The sequence below is a fragment of the Fusarium poae genome, chromosome 1 (genome assembly GCF_019609905.1).
Source record: "Fusarium poae strain DAOMC 252244 chromosome 1, whole genome shotgun sequence".
Taxonomy (NCBI): Eukaryota; Fungi; Ascomycota; class Sordariomycetes; order Hypocreales; family Nectriaceae; genus Fusarium; species Fusarium poae.
The window spans coordinates 5,814,969-5,834,910 of record NC_058399.1 but is presented as its reverse complement, the minus strand read 5'-3'; the positions used below and the strand labels follow the sequence as shown (position 1 = coordinate 5,834,910).

General features: G+C 46.8%; 5 protein-coding genes across 5 annotated transcripts; 1 reads left to right on the top strand and 4 right to left on the bottom strand.

Annotated features, from left to right (window-relative positions):
* Positions 1-289: 289 nt before the first annotated feature.
* On the bottom strand, positions 290-10,799 carry FPOAC1_001897 (uncharacterized protein; the record flags this gene model as incomplete). Its single annotated transcript, XM_044846485.1, has 7 exons — positions 290-1,613; positions 1,664-2,079; positions 2,125-2,406; positions 2,457-7,197; positions 7,250-7,794; positions 8,646-10,221; positions 10,276-10,799. 7 exons carry the CDS (start codon positions 10,797-10,799, stop codon positions 290-292), a joined length of 9,408 nt encoding a protein of 3,135 aa, XP_044712401.1.
* A 1,840-nt stretch (positions 10,800-12,639) lies between these two features.
* Positions 12,640-13,443, top strand: FPOAC1_001896 (uncharacterized protein; the record flags this gene model as incomplete). The annotated part of the gene is made up of 1 exon (XM_044846484.1): positions 12,640-13,443. The coding sequence occupies one exon, from the start codon at positions 12,640-12,642 to the stop codon at positions 13,441-13,443; it is 804 nt and encodes a 267-aa protein (XP_044712400.1).
* A 245-nt stretch (positions 13,444-13,688) lies between these two features.
* FPOAC1_001895 (uncharacterized protein) lies at positions 13,689-15,590 on the bottom strand (the record flags this gene model as incomplete). Its single annotated transcript, XM_044846483.1, has 8 exons — positions 13,689-13,739; positions 13,791-14,155; positions 14,204-14,803; positions 14,856-14,924; positions 14,981-15,065; positions 15,113-15,195; positions 15,244-15,280; positions 15,327-15,590. 8 exons carry the CDS (start codon positions 15,588-15,590, stop codon positions 13,689-13,691), a joined length of 1,554 nt encoding a protein of 517 aa, XP_044712399.1.
* A 668-nt stretch (positions 15,591-16,258) lies between these two features.
* FPOAC1_001894 (uncharacterized protein) lies at positions 16,259-17,623 on the bottom strand (the record flags this gene model as incomplete). Its single annotated transcript, XM_044846482.1, has 2 exons — positions 16,259-16,734; positions 16,786-17,623. The coding sequence occupies 2 exons, from the start codon at positions 17,621-17,623 to the stop codon at positions 16,259-16,261; spliced, it is 1,314 nt and encodes a 437-aa protein (XP_044712398.1).
* A 497-nt stretch (positions 17,624-18,120) lies between these two features.
* On the bottom strand, positions 18,121-19,307 carry FPOAC1_001893 (uncharacterized protein; the record flags this gene model as incomplete). Its single annotated transcript, XM_044846481.1, has 4 exons — positions 18,121-18,486; positions 18,535-18,879; positions 18,938-19,079; positions 19,135-19,307. The coding sequence occupies 4 exons, from the start codon at positions 19,305-19,307 to the stop codon at positions 18,121-18,123; spliced, it is 1,026 nt and encodes a 341-aa protein (XP_044712397.1).
* Positions 19,308-19,942: the final 635 nt, after the last annotated feature.

The following is a 19,942-nucleotide window of genomic DNA, read 5'->3' as shown; positions in this document are numbered from 1 at the left end:
ATTCCACCGGGGATGGCCGACGGCACTAACATGAGAACCTGGTATAATTATTCACTGTCTGTTCAAATCAGGGAGGAACTATTGTATTATTCTATTGACAGATGTTGACAAAATATTGATTTACCGTAATTGTGTGATCTGTGAACGCATGCCGTAGCGAAAGCTAAGATGTTCACGCTATACCTAATCCTGTATACCTAATCTTCGATATTCGTGATTTTTCTTAAAGTAGGCTTTTGAATTCTGAAGTTTAATAGCTTCAACTGCTAGTCATCTGTCGGAAAATGCTCTATGTGCTGCCAAGGACGTACTGTAGACCTCTGGCAGCATGGGCCCCTAGCATATCGAGACTACCCATCGCCATCATCTCAAGGACACTAATGTCAAATTGGAAAACGGTCTTCCACCATTGCCGAACTTCGATAGCCACTAGTGAATCCATTCCCAAATCGGAGAGAGAAGAGGCAGTCTGCAAGTCCTCCACAGGTTTGAGTAAAAGACCATACACCTTTTTACCGATCTCTCGGGCGAGAAAGCGAGATGACTCCTCCTGTTTCAAGATTGAAGGGTCATGCTTAGCTCTTGAGATAAAAGACTTGAGCTCGTCGTTCGTTGCGCCTGTAGAAGCCTGTAAAGCGCCTCCGTTATTGTGAAAGACAGCCATTCTAATGTCTTTCTTCCAAATAGAGCGGTTAGAAGGATCGCTGAGGGAGACATCCGGTCGAAATCCAAGACAAAAGTTGTTGGCAGTCCTTGCCATGGCTGCACCGAGTGCATCGAGAAACTCGTGCTCTGACACAGTTCCGTTGAAACCGGTCACCTTCAGTTTTTGCATGATGGACTGGTTCTCAGCCAAGTATCCAACCTCTTCCACCGCTCCGATGTCGATGGAACACGCTGGCAAACCCAAGCTCTTTCGATAGTTGGAAAATGCATCGAGGAACGTGTTTGCACCAGCGTAATTCACTTGTCCAGGCTGTCCTATGACACCGGAAAGCGAACTGAAAAGGATAAAGAAGTCGAGGTTTGCATTAGCAGACATGGTCGCGTTGTGCAAGTTCCAAGTACCCTTAATTTTCGGGTTGACAGCAGTATTCCACTCGTCTATCGTCATCTTCGGAAAGCTCTGATCGGCGAGAACCATAGACATTTGTAGAACTCCCTTCATATGACCTTCAGCTCGTGCAACTGCAGCAGTAACATCGTCAAGGTTGTTGATGCTGCCCTGAACAAAGTCGACCTTGCATCCCAGGCTCTCAAGTTCTTGCTGCAAATCTAGGTGCTTCTCATTCGTTCCCGCACTGCGGGAGAGATAAATGAGGTGACGAGCTCCTCGCTTAATCATCCATCTTGAGATAGATCGCCCTAAACCTCCGAGCCCACCCACAAGCAGGTATGAAGCCGATGCATGAAGCGTGACTGGTTGCTTTCGAGGTTCGACCTCCAAGCTGGGCCCGTATGTTGTGTCCATCGAGACAACAATCTTGCCAAGGTGAACGCCCTGTTGCATGTACCTGAAGCTGTCAAGGATGTTGTGAGGGTGGTAGACTTTGATGGGACGAATGGGTTGGATGTGTCCGTCTTTGTAGAGTCTAATAACATGTTTGAGAAGCCTGTAATTTAAATTAGTCATCGGTCAGAAGATGTAATTATCCTCACTCACTCTTTTGCGATACATCCCCTCTTGAAACAAAGCTGATCAAGATCAACGCAAGAGTATGTACGGTTGTCCAGAAAAGGGTACATGTCAAGTTTGCCAGACCCAATCAAGTCTCGCTTCCCAATCTCTACCATTCGACCGAATTCTGCAATACACTTCCAGGTAGCGTGTAGAAGCTCGCCAGAGAGTGAGTTGAGCGCCAAGTCAACACCCTCGCCGCCCGTCTCGTGCAAAATCCGTTGGACAAATGAGTCGTCCCTAGAATTGAAAATGCATGAACGATCTAGACCAAAGTTGTCTTCGAGATATTTAATCTTCTCTTCGCTGCTTACGGTGGCATAGATCTTTGCGCCAACCATCTGGGCTAGTTGGATCGTAGCGATACCGACACCGCCGCAAGCGCTATGGATCAGTATGGACTGGCAGGGTTAGTATCGTTCTTCAGATGACGGATGATCACATACCTGGCCTTTCTTGAGATTTCCCATGTTGAATATTGAGTGATAGGATGTTGCAAACACGCAAGGTATTGTTGCAGCGTCCTCGAAGCTCAGATCTTCAGGAATTATCTCACACAGGTTCTCAGACATGACAACATGAGAGGCAAAAGAATCATGAGCTATGAAAAGAACACGATCCCCAACCTTAATGTCCTTGACGTTCGGCCCGATGCGATTGACAACACCAGCACCCTCAAGGCCGAAGCCATTACCGCCGTCGACAATACCCATAGCACACAACACGTCCTGGAATACTGATCAACACTGAGTTAGTAAGAGCAGTTAAGAGAACTCACTTTGAAGTTTAAGCCGGCAGCTTGTACTTTGACCTCGACATCATCACCAGTTAGTGTCGGTGATTGGTAGCTGGCCCAGTGTAGAGCGTTGAGTCTGCCAGGCTTGGTTGTTCGAAGAGCCACTGGATCCTCTTGATTAGATATAACCAGATTTTCCTGAGCCGAGAATGGATAAATACGACCGACATAAACGGTGTTGTTGATGATCGTATATTCGTAATCAGGTTTGATAGTTTCGTCCTCTTTTTCAATTTGGAACCTTGCAAAAACGTCAAGGATCTTATCCGATGATACTGCCACATCGTCCACTTCGCAGGTGCCAAACTCCAACAGCATCTCAGAACGGAGAGCTCTTGATATCCCCCAGATTTGACCGAAGCGAGGGTCAGAACACCCCATTTGCGAAACGTGGGTGATCCAAAGGAGACTCTTATCTTTTAGGCTGCTTGTCAAAGTCTTGAAAGCGTCGAGTTTTTCGCTATTGATATCTTCAAAGAAAGGTTCCTCTTCGTCTAGAAGTGCTATAGTGTCGTATCCAGTAGGAGTCGACTGGTCAAAGACTCCCCTTCGATGGACAAAGTGACCCCGTTTCTCCAAGCTTTGACGGAGTGCCTCTTCTCCCTTGGTCTCAACATCGGACATGACCAAAAGTTCCACATGCCTATCCGTGTAGTATTCTGTGTCTGTTCTACAGAGAATCATGGCGTTCAAAGTATTAGGGCCCGCTGTGTCAAGTACTACTGCATCTGGCACGTCGAAACCAGCAGCCAATAACTCTGCTTCCCAGCGTTCGACAGAGATGTAGGGCTCAAGAGACCGATCATCTGCCTCACCGTACCACCATCCCGGTAGGGTGCCAAAGATGTAGTTGATCCATTTTGAAGTTGATGTTAGCTCGTGGAGTAGGAATCTCCCATCGTCACTCAGAAGGTTTCGGACATTGTTCAAGCTTTCATTGATTGACGGGGTAGCATGAATGACGTTGGTCGCCAAGATGAGGTCGTACTCGCGTCCAGCAAATCCCTGCTCGTCTGGGTCCCGACTTATATCCAGTGTCGCAAACTCCATATTCGGAAAGTCTTTGAAACGCTTCTTAGCATTCTCGAAGAAGCCAGAAGAAATGTCAGTAAAGGTATAGTTGGAAAACAACACTTTGCCAACCGGAGTCAGGTACTTCAAGAATTGAGAAGTTGACCCGCCAGTTCCAGCGCCAATCTCAAGGATACGTAGATTAGGCTTAGTATGAGCCAAATGCGCGAATAATGCCGACTCATCACAATTGTCCATGAACGTATAAAGATTGTTCAATATGCCGTCAGACAAGAGTACATCAAGAGGCTCTTTGCTGCCAGTAAAGATGCTGGAGGCATTGGCACATATTTTCTCAATAGCGATTGCAGCGTCCTTTGCCGAGGTTCGCTTCAAGTACGCCATTAGGTCGTTGATCTGTAATTCGAGTTCATCCTTGCTCAGAAACTCAAGACTTCCGACGTTATCGAACTCGATCTGGTGATTAACCCATGCCTTGTATTTGTGCATGTGCTCAATGGTGGTGTCCAAATCGGCAATGCAGTGCTTGGTGTGCGCCAGACATAAGTGTGATAGACACGTAAGGTCGGGCATATGCTCGCTGCGATCAATTGAGGGCCTGATGAGGGCCTGCGGGTCTAGAAAGTCAATATGGGGTGCCCATTCTAACCGGGCAGTCGGTTCGACGGGCTTGCCTCCATTTTGATCTCCAACAGTAGTGAGCTTGATACCCGTGGTTGAAAGTACAGATCGGCCATTGGAATCAAAAATCTGACCGCCGCCCGTAACAGAGCCTGTGGAGGTATAATATGCATTTGCCCTGATCTCGAATGAGTTGGTGTCAGTTGGTCGATAGATACACATCTCATCAATATGAGTTGGGACCATTGTATTGTCATATCGGTCGGCAAATCCTCTCGAAACAGCAACACTGAGAAGTTGCAGTGACGCGTCAATAATTGTTGGATGGAGATGATAGTTGACCTCTTCGCCTGGCTTGCCCAAGACTTTTGACTGGGCCTTTTGTTCCAATGTATCTGAGCGGATCTCACCAAGTCGCTGGAATTCTGGTCCAAAGTTCAATCCAGACCTTGCTAAAGATTCGTAACAGCGACCAATGTCTATCTTGTGCAAAAAAGACTCCTGTGGTCCCTTTGTCGAAAGCCTCTCGCCCTGTGATGTGGCTTCACCAGAGCAATGTTTCGTCCATGACGTGCCGTTGTATGATGCGATTGAGAACTCCCACCATTCGCTATCAAGGGAGTCGGTCAAGCGCTTGCGACGAAGTGTAGACATAATTTCTAAGGGCTTGCCCTCGGTCAGAACCAAAGCCGTGCTGACCCTGACAGCTCGTAACTTGAAGCCTTCGTCAACGCAGGTCACTTGTCTTATGGCCTCGCCAATCATGCCAGCGTAGCCAGCAAACGGGAAGATAACATCATCTCCAACCATGTGATCGCGGATCCAAGGAGCGTTGTCGAGATGAAACAGATTCCGGAAAAGTATGTTTGAGTCGGTGCTCTCTGGGACGCGAATGCCTAGCAGGTCATGATACTTGTGCTCGCGATGTCTCCACTCGCTGGTCAGCCTTGATTCGTACCAATGCCTCTCAGAATGGTTCCAGGGATATCTGGGTAAGTCTGGCAATACCGCGCCTTTAGCGATGACCTTGGTCAGATCAACGCGAGCATTGAGATTAAAGAGACTGCCAGCGCATGAAAGGAAGCATTCAACGTCGTTCTTATTACGAGTAAGAACTGAGACGTAAGGGAATGATGTAGAATTCTGTGCCTGGATTTGTCGCAACGGACCAGCAAGTGCAGAATGGGGGCCAACCTCCAAGAAGAGTGCATTCTTGATGGTTCCCTGATTGATGATTTCAGACACAGCAGAACTGAAGCGGACTCTGGACTCCATGTTGGCTTGCCAGTAGCGTGGGCCGAATTGGTGGCTTTCAGTGAGTGTGTTCCCTGTAACACTGCTGTAGAATAGCTTGGTGGGGTTTGTAGGCCAGATTTTGTCTTGCATCAAGGCAAAGTAATCATCACCAATCTCTTTCATGTGATGGGAATGATATGCCATGTCGACCTGTAGTAGTCGCGCCATCACATCAGGCTTCGAGGCTTTGATCGCTCCAATTGTCGACTCTACCGCTTCAGTATCACCAGCAATAGTGACGCTGCTTGGGGAGTTCTCGCAGGCAATGACAACCCCCGACTGCAAGTACTTCTCAACGTCTCCAGCGCCCATTCCAATAGCAGCCATTGATCCAGGTTTGTGTTGACGCTTGGTAACAAGACCACGGTAAAAGGCGATTGTGATAGCTTCATTGGCTGTGATGGCGCCAGCTGCATAAGCACCAGCAACCTCGCCGCTGGAATGACCTACCAGGGCCTCTGCTTTGACACCGACAGAAGCGAGAGTATTGATCAAGGCAACTTGCATTGCAGTGCAGAGGGGCTGCGATAACTCAGCTGAACTTAGTCTGCTCGTTCTGGGAGGTTTCTGTAGCTCCTCCTCGATAGTCCAATCTGGTCCGTCTTCTAGAGATTGAAGATGAGCGTCCAAGGCAGTGATGGTTTGTCTGAACGCAGAGAATTGAGATCTACGCATCAATTCTCTTCCCATCTGTGGCCACTGAGCACCCTGACCGGTAAAAACCATAACAATGTTGGGCTTGTTTCCTACTTTGGCAATGGGAGACACTGTGAGAGGGCCAAGAGGACTGGAGACAGCGAACGCTCTATGCGGCAAGTATTCGCGCTTATGACCCAATGTGAATGCAAGATCATCTACCTTTTCTGGATTCTTCTCGACATAGTGTTCGTAGTTGGTGATCATCTGTCGAAGTGAATCCGCTCCATTTGCAGAGAACACTAGCAATTGTGGTGATGTGGCAGTACGCTCTGCAGGAAGAGTGACTCCGAAGCTACGAGCAGAATCAAGAATGATATGGGCATTGGTACCACCGATACCAAAGGAATTGACACTGATGCGCTCATGCTTTAATGAAGGCCATTCCGTAGGCTCTGTAGGGACGGATAGCCCACATGAAGACCAGGGAATGTCTGGATTCGGTTGGTTGAGTTTGATGTTCGGAGGGATAGTGCGGTTTTCCAAGGCCAAAACAGCTTTGATTAGTGATGTAAGACCTGAAGCGCCCTCAGAGTGGCCGAGATTTGGCTTCACTGAACCAATCAAGACACCTCCAGACGGGCCAAATACTCGACCGACAGCCTTGGTCTCGATTGGGTCTCCAATTGCTGTTCCTGTTCCGTGGCATTCAACAAAGGCTGTTTGAGAGTAGTCGTTGATACCAGCCATCTTGTAGGCTCTTCTGATCAAGGTTTCTTGAGCAATGTCATTGGGTACCTGTATACCTCCGGCAGTACCTCTTCCGTCACTGTTGGAAGCTGTAGAACGAATGACTGCTCGGATGGGATTTCCATCGCGGACTGCATTGCGTAGAGGCTTGACGAAAATGGCAGAGATTGCTTCTCCTCGAGCATAGCCATTCGCATCAGCTGAAAATGTTTTGCATGAACCGTCGGGTGAGAGAACGCCCTGCTCCGTCATTGCCACAGTCATTCCAGGTGCCATGATGAGATTAGCGCCACCAACGATAGCGCCTTCGCAATCACCGCGAGACAGCGCAAGACATGCTTCGTGAAGAGCGATGAGAGATGCTGAGCATCCTGTACGGACCACCTGACTAAAATCTTGTTATTGACTGACAGAATTTCAAGAGGGGAAATGCTGCCTACCTTGGACCCATGAGATCTAGCTCATATGAGACACGATTCGACAGCATGAAATCACCGTAGCCCATCACCCGGTACGGACCATACTGTTGAGCCTCTTTGGCAAACATCTCAACCCAGTCCTCACCAAAGCTACCCATGAAACAGCCGATGGGTCTGCCTTTCCAATCAAACTCACCCGCATCTTCGAGGCACTCTCGCGCAACCTCTAACATCTGGCGCTGCTGTGGGTCAGCACGTTCAACTTCTGCTTTGCGCATAGTGAAGAATGATGTGTCGACACTAGCTATGTCGATGCTTTCATCAAGAAAGTAGCCATACTGTGTCTTGACTGTCCCTGGTTTCATAGTTTCGGACCAATATGACGAGGCATTGTATCTTGACTCAGGTACAGGGCCGCGGGCATCGCCTTTAGATACCAAGAATTCCCAGAAGTCCTGTGGTGAATGCAATCCGCCCGGGAGACGAACTGACATACCACAAATCGCAATGGGCTCAGCAGGAAGTGTGTTGGTAGGGTTTCCATTGAATATCGCATCCCCATTAGTCTCAAAAGAATGAAAAGCATTGGTTTGCGACCCATTAGTTGAAGCATGGCCATTTTGTTTAATCGCTTCTGGGCCAGTGTCGTTGATCATGGTTGCTTAGTTGTGGATCTTGAGTAATTTCGTATGCGAAAACGATTAATGTGATTAGGCAAAAGCTCCTAGGTTGGTTTATTAGGGAGGCCATCAGATATACCCTTTTTTCTATATGTGAAAACGATTGCTGGCGCCGCGTACGACTGTTTTGAGACCTTGCCAGTGTACAAACCTCGATGGAGTAATTTCTTGAAATGCATATTGGCGCGTAGCTCCCAACCTGCAGGCATTGACCTATTGTAGTATGAAGAATCGATAATGGAGTTACACTGGACAGTGTTTATACCACCGTATTGGCGGTTAAACTCGGGCACCGAGACGGAATGTCTTGTTGTTGCCCTACGCCTCACAAAAGTCCTGATGATACCCTCCACCCGGCTCGGCACATTTTAGTTCTGTCCTCCCGCATGTCTGTTTACGAGGTGCATTATCTAAACGGGCTATGAGTCGCGAATGATGGACTATTTACGAACCTTCTTGCATCTACTTTTGTTTAGTGATTTTCGAGGCGTAAGTCCCAAAGTATACATTTAAAATTAACTCATAAAAAAACACAGTTTTTGAACCTAGATTTCTTGCATCTACAATAGTGACATATGCTGGTAAAATTGAGGCTGTGCCCTCTAATGATGGCAACATTTCCCGTTTGGTATGTATGAATATTCGATCCTTTTCAATAACATCAAGGCTTTCTACCAAGAAAAAGATTCCTCTACATATCGAACTACCGCTCCATGTCGCGCAAGTCCAGCACACACATTCCTAGCATCGTCACACATCTGTTGTGGGCCACAAACAATGACTGTTGTGCCTCCTGTCGTGCTCTCCAACTCATTCGTCAAAACCTGTTTTATATCCATGCGCGAACCAATCGTAACATGTGCCTCAAAGTGACCCCAGTTGGAAGCGCCGCCGTTCCCTTCTTCATCTTGGTAACCATGTCCCTCAACAATCATTCTCTTGACTGAATCGACAAGTCCGCGGTTCTTGGTACCCCAGTACAGCTTACTTGTCCCGAGTGGTCGTGCGTACATAGACAAAGAACTTTGGAGGGCCGGTAACACTGCAGTCACACCTACTCCTCCAGCGATAGCAAGTGTGTTGGGGTAATCGAAAGTAGGCTCGAATTGTGTTGAGTCCTCGTGGCCATAAGAACATTCAACAAGAATTGGGATAGGAATTCCGGTATCGGCTTTCTTAGGGAGTCTAGAAGTTAATCCATGCTCCGGGGAAACAAACAAGGTGATACCTGGTTTGGTGGTGTTATTGTCAGTTACACTGCTTGGAGCCTTGACTGCAACCATGCCACCCTCCTTGAACAGTGAAGCCTCTGTCGGTGACACGTCTTTGCCCTCAACCTGTGAGCTTGAACTTGAAAGTGACACCTCTCTCTGTAATTGTCCCTTGCTACAATTGACAATTGAGAAGGGATGATTTTCCCATATCCTCCAGGAAAGAGTAGGGAAATAGACGAAGCAATGGCCATGAGCATCCACATCAGGAATATCAATTTTTAAATATTTCTCGTCAGCCCTCGTGATGTAAGCCTTTTTGATGCCATATCTCGAGACACGAAGGATGCGCAACAATCTCTCGTATCCCCAAACAGCTATGGCTATGATAAGCCAGATCTCAAACCCACTCGTATCTTCGAAGAGATACCAAATGTGGTACCAAGATCCGACTAAAACCACAACAGCCAGGCAGATGTGCACAATGAGAAATACCTCGTAGAGAGCGCGTCGGAAAGGGAGAATCGAGAAAGGCAGCAGCAGGGAGAAGGCAAGCGTTCCGACAATACCCCATTGCCAGTAAGGATATTTAACAACCTCAGCATGCGAATGAGCCTCAACCATTATCTGGAGCCACATGAGAGAGTGAAGGATAACTTGAACAACGCATACCATGGCAACCCATCGGTGAAGAAGGATAAAGGTGGAGTAAGACCAGTTGGTTAAGCGAAGTAGCAAGCTATTGCGACCTGCATAGAGAATAATGATTGGGATGTTGGCAAATGCAATAATACCGGCCCGGTTGCCAATATGTCGCATCAGCTCATCTCGACGGACTGGGAAATAGGCATTAGGGGTATAGCGAGGATAGCCATCAAAGGTTGCTGCCACATTGATTGCGATGATGTAAAGGATGAAAAGAGCTTGACCACGAGTAGGGACAATGCCTAGTCCAAGGGTTGGAACACTATGTCTCTTGCCCCAAGCAGGAGGATCGATGATATAAGCGTAGAATTTACTTCTAACGCTTGTCGGGATGGGCAGGAGTCGTAGTAATGAGAAACCGATGGGTATAGCAACGCAAGAGAGGACGACTAAGAGACTGCGTGTAACAGAGCATAAGTATTTGTCTTTGAATGCGTATTGATGAACTTACGAGTACTTGGATTCGTTCTTGCCAATAGCTATGTAACCCTTGACAGAGTTTAAATAGCTTTCGTAGGTTGCATCTTCGATAGAAATAGTTCGGTTGAGCATCGTTTCATCTGGAGACATAGGCTTAGGGGTCGTCTTGTTGTCTATCTGGGCCAGAGCCTCAGCGTATGTGAACTTGATGCTTTCGACCTGGTAGATCATCTTGGTCCCCCAAAACACCTCAATCTTGTAGGGTCTGGTGTCCTTCGAACAGTATGAGTCAATGCACCAGGCAATTGATGTCAAGTACGAAGTGTCGTTGCCCATGCAGGCCGCAGATGGATACGCAGCCGCACGCTCTTCTGCCGACATTTTGGCATATTCAGGACAGTCGAGTGCAGTAGGCGTAGCCCAAGTACAGGCTTGTGCACATGGGAGCTCATAGTCGTTTCTGCCGTAGCCTTGTAGAAGCTCAGTAGCTGATGCAGTAAAGGGCAATGTCAACAGCAGGGTCGCTGGTAAAGTCAGGCCAGTAAAGACCCTCATTGTGAAGAGTCGAGTTCCAATACAGGCTATGTCGAGTAAGGGGCAATTGTAAAAGGGAGGCTTAAAGAGTAAAGGCCGTGAGACAAACTAATTCTCAGATAATTCCAGGGCATGGGTTCCGTCGGTTTATATCAACATCTGTATGTGAAGGCATGCCTTTCACCCGGACAACAAAACTAAAAGAAAATTCTATCTGGGGTATCTAATAAAGCCGCGGCAAAATTCTAGATTGCTTCTGAACTTCAGTGGTTCGATTTGAGAGCCGATAATCGGTCTAGTCTAAGATTTCTGTGAAGGGCAGGTGGCTGATCTATCGAGCCTCGTTCCCTGCAGACTTTCAGAAGCAGACGTATCCCAGAATCTCTCGGTATCCCGTCTTCCGTGGGCTGATCTTGATACTAGGGCTTGATACAATTCTGTCAGTCTAGACGAGAGAAGATTCTGCGGCGACTCGCATCCTGCACATACTATTTGTGAGTCTTGGCTATAGCACCCACATCTACGCGAGCATCGGCACTTGGGGCTTGGCCCAGACCACTCCATCAGATACCGAAAGACCCCAGTTCCTCCCTGTGCAAAATCTTCTTTGGCTTTTAACCTTACCTTTTGGATGAAAAGGACCCGCTACTATCGATCATCCAACGCGATATAACGGCTATCCGGCAACTAAACTACGCAGACTATACCCATAAAGGGAATCTAACGGAACAACAAGGTTTCATGATCGACCCAGCTGATTGATAAGATGGTTGATTAACAGATTGATAAAATCTCTAGCGTCGTGTGGCACATTTTAACGAGACGACGCAGGACACATACTGCGGAAATTTCCGTACCTACCAGCCAGCCATTGAGACAGGTTACAATAATATTATGTAAACGATTGCGCGATTTGTGTACAAAAGGACTTTTAGCCGGATGGTGGATTTTTACGATATAACATTTATGTATCTGTCATTAATGCATTCATAAATATGGAATTTGCATGCCTACTTATGATTCACGTCTTTGAGTCACCTGATTTGTTGGATCGTTAGCTAGCAGCGGAATAACTCATCATCCGCTACCCTAAACGTCGTAGACTAGAAGATAGAACCCGTATCATCCCGTGTTGCTTGAAGAATACTGTTCGGAATATTTATTGATAATGTTATATGTTTACTTGCCATGTGTAAGAATGGGTTACAGCGCGTTTCCTCGAGCCTCATGTATAACTCCATCATGCTGGTGCTGCATTGTGTGTTCTGGATCCATTGACCTTGAACACTAATTGTTCTGGAGTTCAGTAGCGAAGTACAGCTTGAGAGGACATTCTTACCCATTAACTACATTCGTCGTATATGAAAGACTGTAAACTAGCCAATATAGAACTATCTTTTCTCTATATCTAGGTTTAAAACATTCTCTCCTTGACTGTGCAAAATATTGGTGCATGAAACAGTGACGAATACTTTGATCCAATGGGTAAGGCCTCAGCTCAAACTTGGCACTAAACCAGTACTGGACCTACTCGAGACAACAGATCAGATCTTAACGCGAATCCAGACCGCGTATCCGTACAGAGTAGTGACGTATGATTACTCAAGTGTACAATGAACCAATCATCTTGATAACAGGGTCTTCATTTTTTTTGGGTATTTGGCTTGACGATCTATACGACAGGGAGTGTTTCATTGGTTAAGACTTCAACGTGAGATCGCCTAGGCGCTGATGCCTAAAAATATAGAGCCAAAGGATTCATTTCATGAGTAAATGCCATTTACCTACTTGACTTATAAATGTGAACTGAGTCTGATTCAAAGACCGATAAAAAGTTCCTCAAACATTCACTTCTTCTAAAATGGTTTACCTTCCACCTGCGATCCCGGGAGATTGCCTCACCGCGTATCTTGTCACAGAACTTACAGACAATGAGCTAAAAGTTATCAAGTCAGCCTTTGAACTTGGTGCTTGTTCCAAGTTTTCTCCCTTACTCGAACTCAAGATCGTGCGCGCACCTGAGGACTATTGGGGAAAGTCTCATCAATACATCCGCGCCAAAGAGAATGAAGCTGGCAGAGATGAGGCTTTTGCTGTCATTGACGATGAAGCAAAGAAAAGAGGAGGAATTTGGTACATTGATCAATTCGCCGACGAAGACCAAGTTGAGGACGGCGAGGCAGAGAGCACCGATGTCGTCTTTAAGATCTTGATCCAGACTGAAGCCCTTGCTTTGACCCAGGTCAACTACTCCATTGCCAACATGAGTATCGGAGAGGACCTCGATAATTTTGGTGTGAATACACCTCTCACAAATGACTTCCATCAGCCGGATCTGTGCGACTGTGGTGGATTTGACTGGGTGGACCAGCAGAAACATCAGAATGCGTGGGTAACGGCGGAGCCTGGAGAATACGAGGAGAGCACTGATGATGAGCTTCGAAATAACTTCATGCCTCGTCCTAGAAAGGTAGCAAGACTCAAAGAAGATGTCGCTCGGAGTGTTGGACTGGTCAGCTCCTGGACAATTCCTGGAAAAGCCAAAGCTATTGAGAATGAAGATGGGACTAAGAAAGAGTTTCCCCCGGGAAGTGTTGTACTACAGCAGAGATATGACCCTGACTTTCCCTGGCCAGAATACCAGTGGCCGGAGGGATCTTTGTAGATTGGTCATTTCATACAAAGGACATACCTTGTGCAGTCACTTATTCAGTCTCTCAATTAGAACTTCAATCCTGTTGCAGTGCAAACAAGTATAGTACAGAATGAGGTGAACGGACTACGAGTACAATTGAATTTTACTAAGCATCTCAAACACAACTATCTCTGAACCTTGTTGAATTGAGCTTCCACCTGTTAATCAATGCCCTTCAACCATTCATCGTGGTTAGTAGACCATGACGTAACTTCCTAATGGTCTCTGCTCTTCATCAAAATCTCGTAATTGGGATCGGGAGAGCACTTTACAAGTCAGCATCAAGGATTGCATCGTGAGGTTCTGGCATAACTTACAAGGACTTCAAATTCGATGTTTGGCGGTCGGCTTGCCCCATCACACAACTTGATGTCATAGTTCATCAAGAGCTCGGACATGATGAGCTTGATGTTGATGGCGCTGAGGTACCTCCCAGGGCAGGCGTGTCGTCCGAAACCCCAAGAAAGATCTCCTCGGCCCACACTAGAGTACTGGTACTTGGCCTCTTGACCAGGACCCTGGCGCATCTTGTAGAAGCGAAGGCCGTCAAATTCACCTGGGTTCTCGTACAGATCCTTGTCTGCGTGGATGGAGCAGGTGTTGATCTCCATCTTCGTGCCTTTGGGGACGAATGTTCCATCAGGTAGTGTCATGTCCGCAATTGCTGCTCGTTGGAAGGTGGCTAGATAATATTAGCGGAAGCCAATTCAACAGCTGGTGCTGCACCTACAAAGGTCGGGAGAGTGGAGGCGCTGACTCTCCTTGATGAAGCTGTCAAGCTTCTCCATTGCCAAGATTGAATCCCGAGTGAAAGTTCCATTAGGGCCCCGAGGCATGGATTCAACCTCCTGTCGTAGTATGGGAACATATTCGGGATGAGTGGCAAGATCGTAGATAGCTTGTGTCGTGGAAGAATAGGTTGTGACAGTACCAACCGCGATCAAATTCATCTGATGAACCAGCTGCATCTCAATGTCGTTGGCCATTGGCGCATTCCTACCATTGCTCAAATGGTCCAACATTGTTGGTGGATCTTCCAGATTTCCTCCTTTTTCTTGTCTCTCTTTCATGGATGCCATCACACGTTTGCGACCCTTGGCCCATTGATCCTTGATAGCAGCCCGCTCCGGGATGAACCTGTAGACAAGCGGTCGGAGCCATGGATGCCACTGCTTCAAAGCGCGAATACAGTCGAAGCAAGCTAGCACGTAACCGGTGGATGCCGAGAGCCATTCTTCATCCTCGCTAGCAGCTGTGCCCTGGAATGCGCGAGCGTTGTTCGTTGCGACGAGGCGGAGTACGCGGTCATGGACTTTGACTGGTGTCCAGTCTGTCTTGCTGTTAGAGGGCCCAGAGAGTATCAACATAATTTGTGTACTCACCTTTATACAAACCCATAACTTTGGGCATATTCTTACGCGCCATCTCGTGGAGCAAAGGTACAAATGCAGCTAGTATCGTTAGTCTTGATGGTCATTAATGCAAGGATCCGGGAAGGGATTCTCACGCAGTGATCCTGTAAGATTGGCTTTGATTGCGTGGATGACATATTCTGGTGGGCCACCGAAATATGTATAATCGATTTGCATGTCCTATTTGGTCAGCCCGGAAGCTGTCAGTGGTAGGTTAGTTCACTCACATTGTCGATCGAAGCTTTGAAGCTGAGAGCGGGATGACTCTTCAGTGTATCTAGGTAGCTTGGGGGTATGACGAGTTTGAGCCCTACCAAATGTCAGCTTTGGTAGTGAAATGTCAAGAGATGTTTCATACCGTCTTGTGTATCAAGACCAAAGACTTGGTTTTTGAACTGAACTGTTAGTGTCGTGATGTCGAGATTAGGTGACTCAATCTACCTTCTTGTACCCTTTCTCCATGACCTCGCGTGGGTTGAAGCAATACTCGAGAGCACGCTTCCTTGCATTTCCGATCTCGTCTTGGAGTAGAATCGGGACATTGGGAGTCTTGCTGCGGTTGAAGAAACTAACAATGGCCACAAGAATGACGACCAAAGATGATCCCACTCCAGCCATAAAGTACCGCCCCAAGGGGTGATCAAGAGTCTCGCCAACCCATCGATCGAAAGCAAGGTGAAGTTCTGTGAAAGTCGTGCCCGCCATGTTGTCGCATACAGAATTCGTTGTACTTCCACATCAAGGGTCGATTCCGTTCAGATGCGGACCTTCAGGACTTATATGCTGGGCAAGACTCAACTGGTGGGATTACTCGAACATGACGCTAGCTATTGTTCGAATGGTGCGGCTCGGCTTCGAGCTCACTCATTCATGGAACTAGGATCGACCATTCCGCGATGTCCGTGTTTTCCCATTGTTATGGAATGCGGGATCCTGATTGCTCGACTGGAAATCTGTCAGAGAACGCGTTAACTTCGTTGGTTGTCAGCATCAAGCCACTATACATTGATGCAAGTCGTTGGCTGTTAGGTCGTGACGTTTAGGCCGTCCGAAAAGGTATGTGGCTGCGACAACAATACTGAGCTGGCTCGTTAGCGGCCAAGCCAGAACGCTTTGACAACAAACAAACAATTCGCAGATCTGTCTGTGGCAGTCAAATCAACAGAAGGGCTACCAACCAAAGATTCGATTTTCTATTGGAAACATTCAAGTCCGAGTACCGAAGGCTGTCGTTGGTACTAAAACGCCAGTTTCGCTTGCGTCAACGTCCAGTTAGACGTATGACAGACCTTCAGTACAGTCACAGTCCAGACAGCTGGTGCGAGGTCAATAAAATAAATTATTTATTACAATCTTATACTATGAACCTATTTTTACTGCGACTTTGAACTTTTCTTCGCTTGTTTCTTGTCGTGTTGCTTATTGACATGCTCCACGTCCATGTCTTTTCCGACGGCAAGCAAATCTCTTCTGAGAATGGCCCTGATATGAGCAGCCGCGCAGAGAAACCACAGAGCAACAAGAACAATAGTCAAAGCTGAGGCAAATGCTTGGATACCCCGCGAATTGAGATTCTTTCCCACATTAATAGTTGCGAGAGCAAGTCCAACGTTGGGGAAAATAAGTGCCCACCATGTCAGACTGAATTCCATGTCGCGCACGCCTCGCAGAACTGACAGGGCCGAAAGAGCGGAGAACCAAATGGCCATAAGCCAGATGAAAAGGCCTACAGGGATAGACATTCCATACCAGAGTTCTCCGATAGGGAAGCTCAAATTGCCGAGAAAATCGTCTGGTAAAATGGACTTGGCTTGTGTTCCGAGTGAGATCAGTCCAGCGCATGTGAAAGCTGCAATTGTTAGTAACATGTCAATAGAATGAAGTGTGGGAATTGGCTTACCTGTAGGTCCGACAGCGATAAACATACCAGGCCTTTTGGATGGAGCCGGCAATGGATGCTGGATCAGACGCGATAAATACACAGCGTAGATAAATAGTGCAAGCATCCAACCAAGTCCCTGTCCCATGAGACCTGCGACGATGATCTGAACAGCGCTCCATTGAGGCTGACTCCCTGCAATCTTAGCAGCCAAAATACCAGTGACCAAGAATGGATAAGCTGGAAGAATCCAAGCAGGTAGAGCCTCAGAAATGTCCAGTCTTTCAGTCTCAAAAATAATATGATACTGAGATACAGCGACAATCATTTCGCAAGCGTAGTATATCCAGAAAACCACCCTCATGGCAGTGGTGAACCATTCTCCTGTAGCAGGGCCTCCGTAAGATTGCGCGCCATTGAGAATTAGGGCAATTGAAACCCAAAATGAACCGAAAAAGAACGACTCGGATGGATGATGTAGACTTGTCGCAAAGGCTCGTGGTTTAATACAGAAGCGCGCGATCATTAAGCAGGTGAATGTTAGGAATAACACGAGGTTTAGAATAAAGACAACTTTGCCAATTGTCTGCAGCCCAGTAAAGGTATACGGCTGCTCGCCTAACAGATTGGCCAGACCACCTGTTGACATGGTGCAGGGAAACCATTGCCAAGTCACTCTCACGACACGATCTTTGAGACGTAGCGGAGGCTCTTGATCGCCTGGAAAGGCCTTTTTGCGGCTATCAGCGCCCGATTCGATATCGACGTCGTGGCCGTTGAGGTTTCGCGCGTAGCCATTTTGGTCTTGGGTCGCGTGTTCGTGATCGTCGCTCGTAGTATCGTCGTTATTGGGAGACATTTTGCCGTCTCTCGATTCGAATCTACATTATTTCGTTTTACATACTGGACTACGTTCTACTATTATATCCTCATAAAAATTGCCAACCCTTTCTTCCTTGTTTTTACATGATTTCATCGTTCTTGGCTTCGTGACGCAAGCCAAGGGGAGCTATAATGCCGTCACCCGTGGGCCAAGGTCCACTTGATGGAGTAAATTAATCTCTGACCAGAGATTTTATTAGTGGCTTGAAGCACTGGAGAGAAAGAAAGTTTCAGACCATTAACTAGTCTACTAGCTGGCTGGAGATGCCGAAGCCTGAGCCTCGTGATCTTGATCGGCAGTAGCGGCGGCATTGACGATTCGGCTTAGTGGATATTAATTGCAACCATCTCCAGTCCAACCATCATCTTCAAAGAAGATAAAACACCAAAGGTTCAACACAGCACACATTGAAACAATGAATGACTACTGGAGTCTTGAGAGTCAAAAAGATACTCCGATGCTTTGGATGGGTTCTAATTGCTGGGAGTCGCAATAACATCGTCCCTTTTCGCGCCACTCACGGACCCTGTAGCAACCACCACCCGTCTCTTATTTTCATCCTGGATAAACTTGATCGGTCCCTCAGGAAGACTGTCCCCAGGTAACGCCCATCTCATGTGCTTCAAAAGCCCTTCATCAAGTCTTGGAGTCATTCCAGGCTTGTACGTGAACTTCCCTCCATACTCTGTTGGTATGTTCTCCACATCTAGATAAGGTGTCAGAGTCGAAAGAGAATCCTCACCAGCGGAGACGATGATGAGTTTGGCAGCTGTACGAGGGTCGATAAATCTCGACAGTATACCCCAGATCTTTCCAAAGTACGCTGGAGCGTTCATAACCTGAGCACTTGGTCAATACATGGTTTCCAAGTTACTCGAGGTACTCACATAACAACGGTCCACCATCTCTGGAAAGCAGACAGCCAGAAGTTGGCTAACATCTTGCGCATACCCCTTCAACGACCAGGCTTGTCTCAAGCCAAAATTGCCAGCATTAACGACATAGACAGAGCTGACAACAGATGGGCTTTGGGCTTTGCAGTCTGGCATTGACGCACAGAGCGGTAGAACGAATCGCATCATGTAGTCATGATATACCATGGTGTGCTGGCTTTTTTCTGTGGCAGTCTGGCTTGCGTTGTACTTGGCCATGGATTCAGCAGTGAGTTGTCCAATGTCGAACATGCAAAGAGGCAGACCACGCTTATCCCGACGACCAGACCAAGTGGGATACTATGATATATCAGTCAGTAATCGGGAATGGTGAGAGATCATTCTTTGGAGATGATACCATTTTACGCGCTTCCTCAAATTCATCGACAGAAATGGTGTCATAGGCTTTGATCGCTTCCGTGTCTTTTCGAATGGCCATGGCCTCTTCGTACTGGTTGAGAGCGCCCTGAGGATCGAACCCACGGCCTTGCAGAAACCTCCTGGTAACTGGTCAGTTTGTGTATGAGAGTCAAGCAGAGAAGACAGGACTCATACATAAAGGTAGGATGATCATTGATACCGTCGGGTACGTCTCTTTCCTGGAACTCTTGAGGCCGTTTGAGATGACCTCGCTCCTCTAAAAACTTTATCAAGACGCTGAATGAATCTTGCTGTGACACTGTCGGAGTAATCACAGCCGGTGGTTCGGTTTCAGTCTCTGTAGCCATGATGGTGTTTCAGCAATGAGAATCCAGGAGTGAATAACGTTATTTCACACTCGTGCTGACGCAGTGATGATTAGTAGATTATCTAAAGGCAATTTGTCAATATTATATCTAAAAAAGAATTTAATAGAGTTGTACCTATCTATAGAGCGATAATAATGGTGCCTGCCTGTGGGTGTTGACGATGCGGGTGCTGCAATAACCGAGTGATATTTAAGCAGACAAAAATCAGGAAATTTTCAAAGAGGAATCTCATTCAATTTCTAGGCCCCTGAAGGTTACCTAGTCGATTCCTTCATGGCAAATCTTGGAATATTGTCGATTAACAGGCCTCTGAAGGATTGCATGGCGGGTCAACAAGGAGTCACCATTGGCTGATGTGTATGTCGATCTACTCAGCTTACTCCCGAGCGAGATCCTTCGCTCTACTGATAACACTTGTTCTTATCTTATCCGAGACAGAGATACCTTGTTATGGCAGAATGTTTTAGAGGTCTATTTCCCGCATATCTAGATATATATATAAAATATATAACTTTTATATATCTAGATATATATATAGGCTATATATATTAATTTTACTTCTATATATACCCTTTTGTATTAATATATACTTAATTTATTTAATTTAATATATA